Source organism: Nicotiana tabacum, chromosome 18 (assembly GCF_000715075.1).
Source record: "Nicotiana tabacum cultivar K326 chromosome 18, ASM71507v2, whole genome shotgun sequence".
In the NCBI taxonomy this organism is placed as follows: Eukaryota; Viridiplantae; Streptophyta; class Magnoliopsida; order Solanales; family Solanaceae; genus Nicotiana; species Nicotiana tabacum.
Genome location: NC_134097.1, coordinates 157,188,904 through 157,206,210, shown reverse-complemented (window position 1 = coordinate 157,206,210; position 17,307 = coordinate 157,188,904). Strand labels below are relative to the sequence as shown.

At 40.5% G+C, this 17,307-nt stretch overlaps 1 protein-coding gene and 1 pseudogene across 1 annotated transcript; both read left to right on the top strand.

The window, feature by feature from the left end:
* The first annotated feature begins 370 nt into the window (after nt 1–370).
* LOC107794670 (uncharacterized) lies at nt 371–1,719 on the top strand (annotated as a pseudogene).
* Nucleotides 1,720–10,741: 9,022 nt separating this feature from the next.
* LOC107794671 (uncharacterized) lies at nt 10,742–11,909 on the top strand. Its single transcript, XM_016617183.2, has one exon. It carries the CDS (start codon nt 10,776–10,778, stop codon nt 11,718–11,720), a length of 945 nt encoding a protein of 314 aa, XP_016472669.1. The 5' UTR covers nt 10,742–10,775; the 3' UTR covers nt 11,721–11,909.
* Nucleotides 11,910–17,307: the final 5,398 nt, after the last annotated feature.

Genomic DNA, 17,307 nt, shown 5'->3' with positions numbered 1-17,307 from the left:
GCTACTAAATATAAATAATTTCTGGCGCGAACTAAAAGTGAAAAAGCTCTTATTTATTTATTTAGACGATCCTATATCATCTTTGTGGCTAACCAAGCAACAATTACATAAATGTTACTCCTAATTAATAAGGATGTCTCACTGCAATATAAAAAGCAGAGTTCCCTACTCAACTATGCAACACAAGTCTTGGAGAAAATGCCTACCACTAATTATAGAAAAGACCAAGCCCATATTTTGACTTAGCTATAATGTTAGTGGGTGCCAATAACACATAACTAAAAGGACAATATTATGTTCCTATATAAAAGCCAGAGCTCCCTACTCAATATGCAGGTCAAGTTTAAGTTCTTTTCATTCTTTCTCTAAGTATTGTTGGCTGCATAAGCAAAATGACAAGCATAGGGAAGCTGGGGCAATTGCCTTTGCTTGTAACTGCTGTGGTAATTTGCTTTATAGCCAGTACTGTTGTTGCTGATTACTCTTATGGGTATACTTCTCCCTCACCTTCTTACACCTCCGAGAAGTATTACAAATCACCATCTCCATCCGAGTATCATGTACCGATTCCTTACTATAAGTCACATGCTCCTGCAAAGCACTATTACAAGTCACCAGCTCCCGCAAAATACTACGAATCTCCAGCTCCCGTAAAATACTACAGTTCGCCATCTCCTGTAAAATACTACAAATCGCCATCTCCCCAGTACTACAAATCGCCAGCTCCCGCAAAATACTACAAGTCGCCAGCTCCTTCAAAGAGCTACTACAAGTCACCATCACCAGCAAAGTACTACAAAGCGCCATCACCTGCAAAGTATTACAAGTCACCATCCCCAGCAAAATACTACAAATCGCCTGCTCCCTCTAAATATTATAAGTCACCGGCACCACAAAAATATTACAAGTCCCCAGTTTACTATAAATCTCCACCACCACCAACTTATTATGAGAAATCACCTTCTTATTACAAGTCACCTCCACCTACTCCAACATACTATGAGTAATCACCTTATTACAAGTCACCTCCACCCCCACCAAAATACTATGAGCAACTGTCGTCATACAGTTCTCCTCCACCACCACCAAAATACTATGAACAATCACCAATTAATTATAAATCTCCACCTCCACCATACTACAAAGAATCTACACATTCCTATAAATCTCCTCCACCTCCACCAAAATACTACGAGCAATCACCTATAACTTACAACTTACCATCTCTACCAAAGACTTATGAAAAATCGCCATCATACTACTCACCTCCACCACCAACGAACTACTATAAGCAAACTCCCGTCTATGCCTCACCTTCACCACCTATAAAATACGAGCAATCTGCCACCTATGCTTCACCTCCCCCAGCAACCTACTACTAATATTGATCATATCATTCACTTCAATCAATTTTCACCATTTCCTTGATTTTTAGATCCTTTTCATCTTCCTATATGAAGTATTTCTATTTTCTCTCCCAAAATCTTATGTGCGCTTCTCCAAAGGGTCGGCTTCTCTTGTTGTGTGCTATTTTTAATTTATAATTTGCATTATTTGATATTCAAGTAAGATCCCCGAGATCTCCAACAGTTTGGCTCATTGTATCAATTAAGCTCCTTTCGGTGTAATCTCTTGAGAATTTTACTTTAATTGCTTAATACTATCTTCTTCTTTATTACTATACTAGGTTCTAGACATGTGTATCTCATGCTAATTAGTACAAATATTTCAAGATGGTATAAATCCATTAGTACAAATATTTCAAGATGGTATATATTTTGTGATGATTCTTTTTTTTTTTTTTACAAAAAGTATAGAAAGTTGGAGAAGAATACTCTTATATCAATAAAGTATAACAAATATTGGTAAACCATAATGTATAAATTGGCACAAATAATAACTTTAAATTTCTTCCAATATGCATCTATGTCACGACCCGAAATTTCCACCCTCGGGAGTCATGATGGCGCCTACTCGTAGAAGCTAGGCAAGCCACGAACTTAGAAATCTTTAACTCTTCTGTTTTAATCCTTTTTTTTCAACTTATATTAACAAGTGATAAACATTTAAATGACAGCGGAATATGAGATTTAAGCAAAAGTCTTAAATAAATATAAAACAATGTGAATGAGAAGTTCTAGCCATGTGCATTTAGTTGCTAGTAACTGACTAGTAAAGGATCTCTGAGTGTATTAGCTATAGAAGAAGAAGTTATAGATGCATGCTAAAGTTGGGGCTGCAGCATGTCCAACTTTAGGAAATGATTGATGTACTTGTACAATTTTCTCAGATAATAGAAAAGTCTATTTACCAAAAAACAAAATTATATAATTGTCAAAACATTAGATAAATATAGAAGCTCTAGCGTAACCATAAAAAATAAAATGACTTTATATAATACCATGGTATGTGAATCAATTACAACATCAACAATCCAACATCGAAAGAAGAAAAAAAAACAACTTGGAAACATAATGTGATATGTACCTCATGTGAAGTAAATGAATCACGAAACATTTTCTTACTATTATTTGAAGTTCTCTCTCGATAATAAGTGGGTGTCTGTTTAAGTTTAACAGAACATGTTCTGCTTTCTTCCACCAGTATCTACCCACTAAGACTTAAACATAGAAGAATAGATCATCTGATGTTTTAAAGACTAAGCTTGCCATGTTCTCACTTCTGATTTATGGTCAATATAGACAGCTTAGTTAAGGAATTTCTTGATTTACATAACTAATTTCATGGGCGGCTTTCCAGCCATGCCCTATGACCCCTTGGGCGCGCTCCGTGGTATCCTAGCAAGCCTCCCAATGCCTAGTGCCACGAACGGCCCCGTAGTCTTGGCCGCGCCAAGTGACAAGCGCGCATGTGCCTTTGTCGCCCCACTGATATCTCTCGCCAACGCCCAGCCGCAGGCAGAAGCCAACATCGTCGCGCGTGCAGGCAACGCCGTGTGCGCCGACTGTGATGCCAAAGACGTTGTTGCTGACAACGAACCTGTTTCTGCCTTGTAGAAAACTAAGTCCTTTTATTTGTAAATATAGAGTATTTTTATTTCATGTACTTCCATTATGTTTCTCTAGCTTAGTCAAGTCTAGTCTTGTAGCTTTGGATTATTTTTTTTAAGCATTATTAGGGGGGATCAAGCAATCAAACTTTCTAGCAAGCAAACAATTCTTTGTGCTGGTGTCTCTCCCCCTCGACACCGTGTTGCTTTCTGTAATAGCTTTCATTAATGCAATCAAGCTTTCTTTCATTCTCAATTCTCATTTCTGTTCTCTCAATTGTTCTTGACATTGGTTTTTCCGTACGGCACTGACAATCTAGTCTAGCATACGGAAGGGACCTCAGTTGGCGGACAGTAACTGCACTGACATCAGTTGCTTAGCCTTACGTCGCCCTTCCAAGGAATCTCAAGAAGGCGCCACGTAACAGTTGGTATTAGAGCCTAGGCTCGACATCGGATGAGGGAATGCATTGCCATTACCACCATTTTTGACCATGGTGAATCATGGGGACCACATTGCGGCCCTTGAACAGACGGTTGATGGATTACGACCCATCGTGGATATGGTGACTGAACTAAGAACCAGCCTAGGGCAAAGGTTGGACGACCTGGACCGCAGGGTACTCCAGGCCGAAGTTGACATAGAAAACATCAGTCGCGACTCCGAGAGAGATCGGCAAACGGCAGCCACAGAGGCAGCCGAAATTTTTGGCAGATTCGAGGGACTCCAACAGGAGCGTGCCGAGGATTTAGCTTATATGGCACAAGAGGCAGACAGGGTGACTGCCATGCAAAAAACTATTGACGACTTGACAGACAAGCTCAATGTTGCCAATGCTGCTTTACAGGGCCTACTTCGAGGAGGTGGAAACCAAATCGGGGGCGCTGTGAACCCCGCTTCCGCGACACAAAATTGAAAATTACTGAGCCAAAGCCATACAGTAGAGCTAGGAATGCCAAGGAAGTGGAGAACTTTATCTTTGATGTCGAACAGTATTTCGATGCTGTTGGGGGCTTAGAAGAAGCTAAGAAGGTAGCAACTGCTGCCATGTATCTTCAGGGTGATACTAAACTCTGGTGGCGGGTGAAGTACGAAGCCATTAGGGCTGATGAAGATGCTCTCAAGACATGGGTAGAACTGAAGGCAGCCATACGCCTACAATTCTTCCCCGAAAATGTTGAATACAATGCAAGGAGAAAGCTACTGGAGCTCCGCCAGACCAAATCAGTGCGGGACTACATGCAGGAATTCTCCGCGCTCATGCTAAACATATGCGACATGGGGGACAAAGACAAGCTCTTCACCTTCCTGGAAGGGTTGAAACCTTATGCACGTATGTAGCTACAAAGACAAATGGTAGATACCCTGCCCAAGGCGATCCAAGCAGCTGAATGCCTTGGGGACTATCAAATGGAAGCTCGGAAGGATAGGCCTCAGCCGCCTGCCTGAGGGGGATTCAAAGAGGGTCAGCCTAGCAATGGTGGCCCTAGCAGAAGTGGGGGAGATCAGAGCTCAACCAAATCTAAGGCTCCCTCCTCAGGCAGCAACAGTGCTGCGTCAGACAACAATGACCGAGGGAGAAAGCCTCCTTCAAGATAGCGTCATTGCGGTGGACCACATTGGAACAATGAGTGCCCATATGTATAGATGAACGCCCATCAGGCTTTTGATGATGGGACTGATTACGACTCAGACGATGCGGACCAGACTGAACCAGTAGGTGCCTTCAATGCAATTGTTGGCTCCATTTCTGAGGCATTAGCGGAGACCAGTGGTGGTATCCGTAAAAAAAAGGACCCACGTCCAGTCACCATGAAAGGGAAAAAGAAGGCGGATGAGGAGACTCCTCTTAAACAAGAGAAGACCTTAATGTTCGTTGAGATGCAGGTAAATGGCAAGCCCATTCGGGCTATGATAGACACAGGTGCTACCCACAACTACTTAGCCTCGACTCAGGTGAAGCGCCTTGGTCTAGTTGTAGGGAAAGGTAGAGGTCGTGTCAATGCTATCAACTCACCCCCCCCCCAGCCAGTAGGTAGAATAGCCAAAGAGGTACCGGTGAAGCTTGGCCCTTACGAAGGAAAATTCAACCTGCGAGTAGTGATCATAGATGACTTCGAGTTGATAGTTGGGTTGGAATTCCTAAGGCAAACCAACACCATGCCTGTACCATTTGCAGACATGCTACTGATGATGGTAACCAATAGGGCCAAGCCCTGAATTATCCCGTGCATGCCCATGAAGATGGCAGTTGAGAAAATCTCGGCCTTGCAGTTGAAGAAGGGGGTCAAAAGGAATGAACCTACGTTCCTGGCAACCCTCTGCATTGAAGATATAGAACGCTCCTCGGGTCCCATTCCTAAACCCGTGAAGGAGATACTACTGGAGTTTGAAGATGTCATGCCACAAGACATGCCAAAGCGACTCCCGCCTAGGTGCACTGTGGACCATGAAATTGAGTTGGTGCCGGGCGCGAAGCCACCTGCTCGGGTGCCTTACAGAATGTCACAACCCGAACTCACCGAGCTTCGGAGACAATTGACGGAAATGCTAGATACATGGATCATTGTACCCTCCAAGTCCCCATACGAGTCCCCTGTTCTATTCCAAAAGAAACATGATGGCAGCCTGCGACTTTGTGTGGATTATCAAGCTCTAAACAAAATCATCGTGAAGAACAAGTACCCTATTCCTCTAATGGTAGACTTGTTCGATAGACTGGGTGGTGCGACGGTTTTCACCAAGATAGACCTCAAGACAGGTTACTAGCAAGTTCGTATCGCAGAGGGTGATGAACACAAGACGACCTGTGTGACAAGATATGGGTTGTACGACTTCCTGGTCATGTTGTTCGGCTTGACTAACATCCCAGCTACATTTTGCACTCTGATGAACCAAGTCTTCCGAGAGTACATTGACGAATTCGTGGTGGTCTACTTGGATGACATTGTGGTATATAGCCAAACATTGGAAGAACACCTAGTGCACTTGCGGAAGGTCCTAGCTCGATTGCGGGAGCATGAATTATATGTAAATATATCCAAGTGCTCATTTGCTCAGAAGCAAATTGACTTCCTCGGACATGTCATCGAGGAATGACGGATCAAGATGGACCAACAGAAGATATAGGCAATCACAGATTGGTCACCGCCTAAGGATGTCCACGCCTTGACGGCGTTCCTTGGCCTATGCAACTTCTACCGGCGATTTGTGAAATACTATTCCCTCATTGCGGTGCCCTTGACAGAACTCCTCAAGAAAGTCACACCCTGGGATTGGGGACTGAGGCAAGTGGAGGCCTTTAATGCATTAAAAGCGGCTATGTCTAGTAGACCTGATTTGGCCAAGCCATTCGAGGTACAAACGGATGCATCCACTATGCCCTCGGCGGTGTCTTGCTACAAGAAAGGCATCCTGTAGCGTACGAGAGTCGGAAGCTGAAGGATGCAGAGTGGCTCTATGCCGCCTATGAGAAAGAATTATTGGCTATCGTCCACTGCTTGCGCCTTTGGAGGCACTATCTGTTGGGGACCCAATTCGTGGCCAAGACAGACAACACAGCTGTTAGCCATTTCATGACCCAGCCGAAACTGAATGGTTGACAAGCCAGGTGGCAGGAACTTCTAGCTGAATTCCACTTCAACCTGGAGTACCGAAGTGGGAAGACCAATCATGTTACTGATGCGCTCAGTCGGAGAGCTGACCTAGCATCGGTGTGCTTACTCACCACCCTAAGGGGGAGCAAGGTAGCCACCTCCATCAAGGACCAGATACAAGATCTACTCATCAAAGATTCTGCTGCACAATATTTGGTTGATTTGGTAGGATAAGGCAAGACTCGCCAGTTCTACATGGAAGATGGTTTCCTGAAAGTTAAAGGGAATCGACTTTATGTTCCTAAAGGAGGAGATTTGGGAAGGACTCTTCTGGCGGAATGTCATGATACTTTGTGGGTTGGCCATCCCGGTGAAGAACGCACCATGGTGTTACTTCGTCGTGCATATTATGGCCTCAAATGGCCGATGATGTCGCTCAGTATGTGAAGACTTGTCTAGTATGCCAGAAGGACAAGTCGGACCGCTTGACACAAACGGGACTCTTGGAACCGCTAGCTGTCCCAAAATGACCTTGGGAAAGCGTTTCCCTGGATTTCATCACCGAATTTCCCAAGGTCGGAGATCTCACAACTATCTTGGTTGTGGTGGATAGGTTTTCCAAGTATGCTACCTTTATTGTAGCCCCACAATATATATCAGCAAAAGATAAAGCTCGACTCTTCTTCTCTAATGTCGTCAAATATTGGGGCCTACCCAAAGACATTGTTAGTGATCGTGACTCACGCTTCACTAGCAACTTTTAGACCCAGCTTTTTAAGAGCCTTGGGTCAAAATTGAGTCACAACTCATCCGCATCTGATGGCTAGACAGAGCGGTTCAATGGTATGTTGGAGGAATATCTCCGCCACTTTGTAACTGGATCGCAGAAGAATTGGGTGAAGCTTCTGGATGCTGTTCAACTGTGTTTCAATTCATAAAAGAGCTCTAGTACAAACAAAAGCTCTTTTGAAAATGTTACTGGACAACAACCGCTACTCCCACACATTGTGAATATACCAAATATGTCTAAATCTCCTCGAGCTGCTAGCTTCTCAAAAGAGTGGAAGCAAAATTTGGAGATAGTGCGAAGCTATCTTGTCAAAGCTCAAAAGCGGATGAAGAGGCATGCTGATCAGAATCATCGCTTTGTTGAATACCAAGTAGGAGACAAAGTGATGGTCAAAATTCCAAAGCGGTACTTATTTGCGGGGGTCCATGACTCTCGCCTATTGCAAAAATACATTAGACCTTTTTTCCATTGAAAGACGCATTAGGAAAGTTGCATACCGGGTAGATACCCCAGCTTGGTGGAAAATTCATCCTGTCTTCCATGTCAGCCTCCTGAAACCTTTTCGGGAAGACACGGAGGATCCTTCACGGAGCCAGCTCATAATACCCAGTATTCAAGGTCCCAATTCAACCGGGAAAAGGCGTGTTGAAGCTATCCTTGATGATAGAGTGATTCAAGCCTCAAGGAAAGATCACCAAGAGTTTTTTGGTGAAATGGCAGGGCTGTGATGCAGATGAGAATACTTGGGAGAGAGGAACAAACCTCAAAGCCTACAAAAGCCTAATTGAAGATTATATTGCAAGTAAGGCGCCAAGGACGTCACCAACTCAGGTGGGGGAGAATGTCATGGGCGGCTTTCCAGCCATGCTCCATGACCCTTTGGGCGCGTCCTGTCGCGTCCTAGCAAGCCTCCCAATGCCTAACGCCACGGACGGCCCCGTGGTCTTGGCCGCGCCAAGTGACAAGCACGCATGTGCCTCTGTCGCCCCACCTATATCCCTCGTCAGAGCCTAGCCGCAGGCAGATGCCAACAGTGCCGCGTGCGCCGACCGTGATGCCAAAGACGCTGCTGCTGACAACGAACCTGTTTCTGCCTTGTAGAAAACTAAGTCCTTTTCATTGTAAATATAAAGTAGTTTTATTTCATGTACTTCCATTATGTTTCTCTAGCTTAGTCAAGTCTAGTCTTGTAGCTTTGGATTTTTTTTTAAGCATTATTAGGGGGAATCGAGCAATCAAACTTTCTAGCAAGCAAACAATTCTCTGTACTGGTGTCTCTCCCCCTCGACACCGTGTTGCTTTTTGTAATAGCTTTCATTAATGCAATCAAGCTTTCTTTCATTCTCAATTCTCATTTCTGTTATCTCAATTGTTCTTGACATTGGTTTTCCCGTGCGGCACTGACAATCTAGTCTAGCATACGGAGGGGACCTCAGTTGGCAGACAGTAACTGCACTAACATCAGTTGCTTAGCCTTACGTCGCCCTTCCAAGGAATCTCAGGAAGGCGCCACGTAATACTAATTACACTCGATTGCACAAAATCAATTAGGCGAGCCTCATGCATTTGACATTGGATGTATATGGTACATGTGGGCACTTGAAGCGCAAATTTTACGAGACAAGACTCTCCCAATCTGGCTCAAACTGTTTTACGAGTGCCTAGTCCAATCCCAGGTTGTACGCGATTCCCATACCGATACATTTATGGGTAGTTTGGTTATCAGGATAAAGATATTAATCCCCGTATAAAATTTGGGATTAGAGTTATCTCATATTTGATTGCAGATATAAACTAATACTGATATATAGTTAATACAAAAATGGTGGTATTAGTTATCCCTAATCTGGGGCGGGATAGATAATCCATGGAATATCTCGGAATTATAGTACCATGGGATATTTCATGAATGAACCAAACAACCCCTTAAGTCAGGGGCGGATGCACATTCGACAAAGCGATATCACGCGATATCGCTTCATCAATTTTTTTTACTAAATATATGTATTAATACTGTGTGAAAACGATCAAGTAGAAAAAAAAAATGACACCACTCAACACAAATTGTCTTTTGGCGTGTTGGTTATAGGACAAGAGGGGTTGCTCTGATGGTAAACAACCTCCACTTCCAACCAAGAGGTTGTGAGTTCGAGTCTCCCCAAGAGCAAGGTGGGAAGTTCTTGGAGGGAAGGATGTCGGGGGTCTATTTGGAAACAGCCTCTCTACCTCAAGGTAGGGGTAAGGTCTGCGTACACACTACCCTCCCCAGACCCTACTAAGTGGGATTATACTGGGTTGTTGTTGGTGTTGTTGTTGTTGTTGTTGTCGTGTTGGTTATGTGCCTTTTTTTGCTCTAAGAGGTCAAATGTTCAAATCTCACACACGTATTTTTGGAAAATATTTGAGAAAGCATCTACTAAGGCTATTTCTTGTCTAGAAGTAGGGGTGACAAATGGGTGGGTCGGGTCAGATATGAGCGGATCGAAAACAAGTAATCAAAAAATGAATAAATTATCCAACTCGACACGTATTTGAGACGGATAAAAAACGGGTTATCCGGCGGATAATATAGATATTCATATTATCCATAGCTTCTTGAATATAATCACTTATGGGAGAATTTCTTGTCTCCCAAACTTGAGGAACCCCCAATTTGAGGCTTTAAAAATGTAAAAGTTAAACACATTAGTTATCCATTTGGTTAACCATTTTCTAAGTGGATAATATGGTTCTTATCCATATTCGACCCGTTTTTAAAAAGTTTATTATTCAACCCATTTTCTAATGGATAATATAGGTGGATAACTGTTTTCTTTTAACCATTTTGCCACCTCTATCTAGAAGTATGATAATTAAAATTATTTATTCTCGTTCTTCTATAAATTTCGATACCACTTATAAAAATTCTTACGTATACCCTTGCTTAATGTATAATCTGTTGTGTGTATTCGTTGGTTTTCATACACCGTAATTATTTGTACAAGTCAACGTAATTATTCGCTAATGGGATGCAAGTCGTGGTATCTTTATTGGACTTTGCTAACCACTAAGTACTCGTCTATTCTTTATTTGGGCTTTGCTATGATCTTAGTGGCTAACCATGTAGCGATACATAAATGTTAAGGGATGTCTCACTGCAATATAAAAACCAGAGTTCCCTACTCAACTATGCAAGACAAGTCTTGGAGAAAATGCCTACCACTAATTATAGAAAAGATCAAGCCCATATTTTGACTTAGCTATAATCTTAGTGGGTGCCAATAACACAAGCGCTAATATTATGTTGCTATATAAAAACCAGAGCTCCCTACTCAATATGCAAGTCAAGTTTTAGTTCTTTTCATTCTTTCTCTAAGTATTGTTGGCTGCATAAACAAAATGACAAGCTTAGGGAAATTGGGGCAATGGCCTTTACTTGTAACTGCTTTGGCAATTTGCTTTATAGCTAGCACTGTTGTTGCTGATTACTCTTATGGGTATGCTTCTCCTTCACATTCTTACAACTCTAAGAAGTATTACAAATCACCATCTCCCGTACCCAAGTATCATGTACCAACTCCTTACTATAAGTCACCTGCACCTGCAAAGTATTATTACAAGTCACTAGTTCCTGCAAAATACTATAAATCTCCAGCTCCTGCAAAATACTACAAGTCGCCAGCTCCTGCAAAATATTACAAGGCGCCAGCTCCCGCAAAATACTATAAATCGCCAGTTCCCGCAAAATACTACAAATCCCCAGCTCCTGCAAAATACTACAAGTCACCAGCTCCTTCAATGAACAACTACAAGTCACCATCACCTGCAAAGTACTACATAGCGTCATCACCAGCAAAGTACTACAAGTCACCATCCCCAGCAAAATACTACAAATCGCCTGCTCCTTCTAAATATTATAAGTCACCGGCCCCACTAAAATATTACAAGTCCCCAGTTTACTATAAATCTCCACCACCACCAATTTATTATGAGAAATCACCTTCATATTACAAGTCATCCCCACCTCCTCCAACATACTATGAGCAGTCACCATCTTCTTACAAGTCTCCACCTCCACCATACTATAAAGAATCTATACCTTCCTATAAATCTCCTCCACCTCCACCAAAATACTACGAGCAATCGCCTATAACTTACAACTTGCCATCTCTACCAAAGACCTATGAAAAATCACCATCTTATTACTCACCTCCACCACCAACAAACTATTACAAGCAAACTCCTACCTATGCGTCACCTCCACCGCCTGAGAAGTACGAGAAATCCGCCAACTATGCTTCACCTCCAACCCCGCCAGCATCTCCTCCGCCGACCTACTACTAATTTTAACTATTCAGTCATTTTCGCCATTTCCATGGCTTTTTATTCCTTTTTGTCCTCTTTTTTTAGCAACCCCATTTCCGCAGCCAAAATTTGATGTATGCTTCCCGAAATGATCGGGTTTGCTTATTATGTGTTCAATGTTCTTTTGTTTTAATAATTTGTATTATTTATTGTTTGATTTAAGTAAGATCCTTGAGATATCGATCAATTCTGCTCATTATATCGAGATTTTTTGCATTCTACTTTTCTTAATTGTGTCGTCTTCTTTGTCTAAAACTACGTACCTCCTGAACATCTATTCAAACTAAGATGAAAAGAAGCAGATTGTCTCTTGAGAAATTTCCCGAGAATGGTTTATAACCGATCTATTCTAAAACTCTCTTTTCACAGTTTCCAAAAGATTTAAATAAAAATTGAAAAGCACAAAAATGGCAAAAGTTCAAGTTTTAAGGTCTGACGTAGTGTATTGAAGGACAGGGGCAAAAGACGAAGTGTAAGCTCAGACATGGTGTGTAAGCCCCATAAGTTTTAAATTTTATTAATTTATAATTCTACAAATAGTAGAAAAATTAAAAAATTGCTAAAATACGTTAAGCTTATAAAACTCTAATTAAATTAATATAATTGTCAAAAAATTAGCTTAACTATCGAAACTCTAGCATAACCATGGAAAATAAAATGACTTTATTTAATTAATAGAAAAGGATAGATCATCTGATGTTTGCAATGTTCTCACTTCTGATTTATGGTCAATATAGACAGCTTAGTTATGGAATTTCTGGATTTACACAACTAATTATACTCGATTGCACAAAATCAATTGGACGAGCCTCATGCGTTGCGCATTGGATGCATAGGGTACAATTGGGCGCCTGAAGTGCAAATTTTACGAGACAAGACTCTCCCACATCTGGCTCAAACCGTTTCACGAGCGCCTAGTCCAATTCCAGGTTGTACGTGATTCTCATACCGATACATATAGGGGTTGTTTGGTTATCAGAATAAAAATATTAATCCTCGTATGAAATTTGAGATTAGAATTATCTCATATTTGATTGCGGACATAAACTAATACCGATATAGAGTTAATACCAAAATAGTGAAATTAGCTATCTCTTATAAGGTAAGGTCTAGCTTAGTATGTGTGTAGTTTGGTTATCAGGATAAAGATATTAATCCCATATTCCATGGATAGATAATCCATGGAATATCTCATAATTATAATACCATGGGTTATTTCATAATTGAACCAAACGACCCCTTAAGGTTAGGGGTGGATGCACGTTCGATAAAGCGGTGTCACGCGACACTGCTTTGTCGAATTCTTTTAATAAATATATGTATTAATACTGTGTGAAAACGAATAAGTAGGAAAAAATGTCACAATTCAACACAAATTGTCTCTTAGCATGTTGGTTATACGCCTATTTTTGCTCTAGAAGTATGATAATTAAAATTATTTATTTTCGTTCTTCTGTAAATTTCGACACCACTTATAAAAATTCTTACGTACGCTCCTGCTTAAGGTATAATCTGTTGTGTGTATTCGCTGGTTTTCCCTAATTGTTTTTAAACTTCATATTCAATATACCGTAATTATATGTACAAGTCAACTTAATTATGCGCTAATGGGATGCAAGCCGTGGTAACCTTATTGTTTTCTCCATTTTTAATATTTATCTCTAAATTATTTTTTCAGTCACCAAAAAAAAAAAAAAACTAACCACTAAGTACTGGCCTACTATTTATTGGAAATATGACATTGTATAGCTGCTCTCAAAATAATAGCCGAAAATATATATATGTTATATAAAAAGTGTAAGCACGTGATTTTTGCCCTATATGAGAATTACTCCCAAAAAATTCAAAATAAAACAATTTTCCTTTGTGTGCAATTTTTGAATTTTCGTGGCATTTTTGGATAATTATTTGTATTTTTTTTTGTGCATGTTTATTTGTTATATTAATAAAAAAATATAAAAATATGTCGCATTTGCATTTAATATTTAATTCTACAGTTATGAGTAATTAAGTTTGTTTTACAAAATGAAAAATCATAAAAATATGTATTTTGCATTTTTAGCATTTAACGTCCAAATTGTGTAATTTTATCCTTAATTGCTATTTAATTATATGTTAATTGTTATTAGGAGTTAATTAGTATTTTGAGATAATTTTGGGTTTTATAATTTAATCTTAGCATTTTTAGCTTTATTAATTAGGAAATTGAATAAATAGAAAAGAATAAAAAATAGAAGAAAACCGGATTGGGCCTTTTCTTCAAATTTAAACCACAAGCCTAAAAGAAACAAACTCATACCGGGTCAACCCGACCCGATCCGCCCCATAACCCCAAAGATCCAACTCCCCCTCTTCATTTTCATTTTTTCATTTTTCCCAAAACAAAAAAAAAACCCCAAACCCTAAAACACCTACCCGCCCCTCTCTTCTTCTTCTCCAAACCAAACACCCTAACATCTCATGGCTGCCCTCACACACAAGCAGCAACCATGGCTGCCCTCCTCCACCGTCGACCAACAGTCCGGCAACGACCACCTGCTGCCCTCCTTCATCTTCTTCGTCTTCTCCATGTCGAGCTCAAGCTCGACCATGGCTACCCCTTCAACACATCGTCTTCGCGAGCTTCACCATGAGCGACCTCATGCCACGAAGCTCCGCCATGAACGACTACCTTCGAGGTCCAGCTCCCATGGCTGCCCCTTGCTGCTTTGTCTTCTCCATGGCGAGCTCAAGCTCGTCCATTGACTGCCCTCCACCACCATCTCCTTTGAACCAACGAACAGCCCAAACGACCACTCAGCTCACGTCCAAACGAACCCCGTCGCTTCTGCTGCCTTCCCCACTGTCAAACCAGCCATGAACGACCACAGCTCATCGTCGCTCCATCCCCAGCGCCGTCACTGATGCGTTCCTGCTCGTCAAGCAACCTAGCTCACTCGTCCGTCGCCCAACCATACCGGAAACCACTGACCGTTCGGTCATTTTCAGTGGTGTTCGTGGTCGTCTTCGTCGTCCAGCTTCATCGCCTGAAATTAACTGGAAAACATACAAAAATTTCCGGGCAGATTCGAGTTATTTGGGTTTCAAAGTTTCCGGGCAGATTTGTTTCCGTTCGAGTTCGTCGTTGTTCCAATTCGGTTAGTTGGTTTAAGTTTCATTTCTGTCCGTATTTTGTTTGATATTCTCGGGTCTGAAATCAGTATATGTTTGATTCTTTTCTTGTTCGTTGTTTATCATGTCTTGATTATTTCCTCAGTTTGCTTTTATTCATTTGTTCTTGTTTAGGTTTAATCTAGAAATGTGTTTAGTTTAATTACTGATTTTTTTTTTTGATGTTATTTGGTCCGAATCGAGTTTTAAGCTTAAATGGTGATTTGAGTTTGATGAATCTTAATGTTGTTCTGATGTGAATCTGATCTTGAATGTTGATATGAATTTGACTGATTTGATTAGTCAATTGTTAGGATTTCTCATTCAAAATTGGTTATAGCTGATGGGGGTAGAACGGTAATTTCAGTAGTGTCAGGGGAAATATGGGAAACAAGTCTTAATTTTGAGTGCTCTGTCCACTAGGTATTAACAATATTAAAATAGTACATGGTGGGGGACAAGACACAAGATAGTGGGGAATAATTCTTTAGTTTAATATAGTGAGGGACAAGACATAATGGAGTGGGAATAATGCATTTGTTTAATATAATGGGGGACAAGACACAAGATAGTGGGGAATAACTCTTTAGTTTAATATAGTGGGGGACAAGACACAAAATAGTGGAGAATAATTCATTTGTTTAAGGTAGTGGGAAACAAAGTATGCAATCATGGGAATATTTCGGGTTAGTGGTTCAAGACAAGAGTCTTGGTTATAAATAGAGTCATTTTTACACATTGTGGGAGACTTGGAGAATAGAAAGGGAGACTTTGAAGAAGATAGAAAAAAAAGTTGAGAGAGTTGACTGAATTTTGAGAAATCAGAATTTGAGAGCAAAAGAGAAAAACAAGTTGAACTTTTACTTGAATAATTTCCGTTTGCCTTTCCTTGAGTGTTATTCAAAATTAGTAAACTACTGCATCTTGTATCCGTCTCTCTTTTGATTTGACTGCGATTGCATTCTGGTACTGCTGGTTTTTCAATCTGTTACTGGGTTATTCTACTGGTCGTTACTGGTTTTGATGTGTTGCTGAACCTGTTGTTGCTGTGTATTTACACTACTGCTGTTTCTACTGATCTTCATCTTCTTTCCTTGCTTTGCAAATACCAGGTACACAAACTGATACATTGGTTCATCTTGTAAGCTACTCGAAGCATGAATGTAAAAATGGGAAAGATTTGAAACTGTAGTTTAATGTAGTTTTTTCTTTCTTTTACTGTCTGTATTTAGAACATTCTATGCGCTGCCCATGTAAACTCTTTAAACGACTCACTTTCGAAAACTCAACTATAATAACTCATGAGCATATAAATAAGTTAGAATTCTTTTTCTTTCATTATAGAGACAAACGAAATAGAAAACATAGTCACTATAGGTCGATCCTTTTAAAACAAAAATGAGGCATGCCTTGCCAAACAAAAATGCAAATATCGGGGCCCTCAATAATTGGTCATAATAAAATACTTAGAATTTGGGATGGACCGTTTAGCGAACTTTTACGGCCTTCCTCAAAGATAATAACGCGTTAGACTTTTTAGGCGCGATTTTTAATTAAATTGCATTCTTCAATTCGGGTGCACATTTATGTGACCCAAATCCAAATCTCAACGGAGTCGGAATGTATTAACAACCACGAGCGCATTGATTGTGACGTGGTTTGAAATGCATTTTCACGGCGTTGCAATTCCATAAAAAATAAATAATAATAAAAGCGGTTTAAACCTAATAAAAGCACACAAGTTATAACATGTATTAAAATCAGATATTTAGCCATTATAACAATTTAAGCGACCGTGCTAGAACCACGAGATTCGGGGGTGCCTAACACCTTCCCTCGGGTCAACAGAATTCCTTACTTAGAATTCTGGTTCGCAGACTTCATTTGGAAAGTCGAATAATTTCCTCGAATTGGGATTCAAGATAAACCGATGACTTGGGACACCAAAAGCCAAACCTTTCCCAAGTGGCGACTCTGAATTAAATAAATAACCCCATTTCGAATATTGTCACTTAAATTGGAAAAACTCCCTCACGCATTTATCTTTCGGGGTAGGCGCGTAAAAAGGAGGTGTGACAAAAAGATTACATAAATTTTATAACTTTTTCGACTACTGAATATAAATAATTTCTGACGCGGGCTAAAAGTAAAAAAGCCCTTATTTATTTGGACATTGCTATATTATCTTTGTGGCTAACCAATAACCAATTACATAAAAGTTACTCCTAATTAATAAGGATGTCTCACTACAATATAAAAAGCAGAGTTCCCTGCTCAACTACGGAAGACAAGTCTTAGACACGGGCGGTCAGAGGGTATAGCAACTCAAGCGGTGGCTTTAGGCCCCAGAATTTTGGGGTCCTAATTTTTATTTTTTAATTTTTATTTGATGTCCGGTATTTAATTTGGGTCATTG

Excerpts from the sequence above, each read along its gene's own strand:
- LOC107794671 (XM_016617183.2), top strand. The coding sequence starts at position 10,776 with ATGACAAGCTTAGGGAAATTGGGGCAATGGCCTTTACTTGTAACTGCT.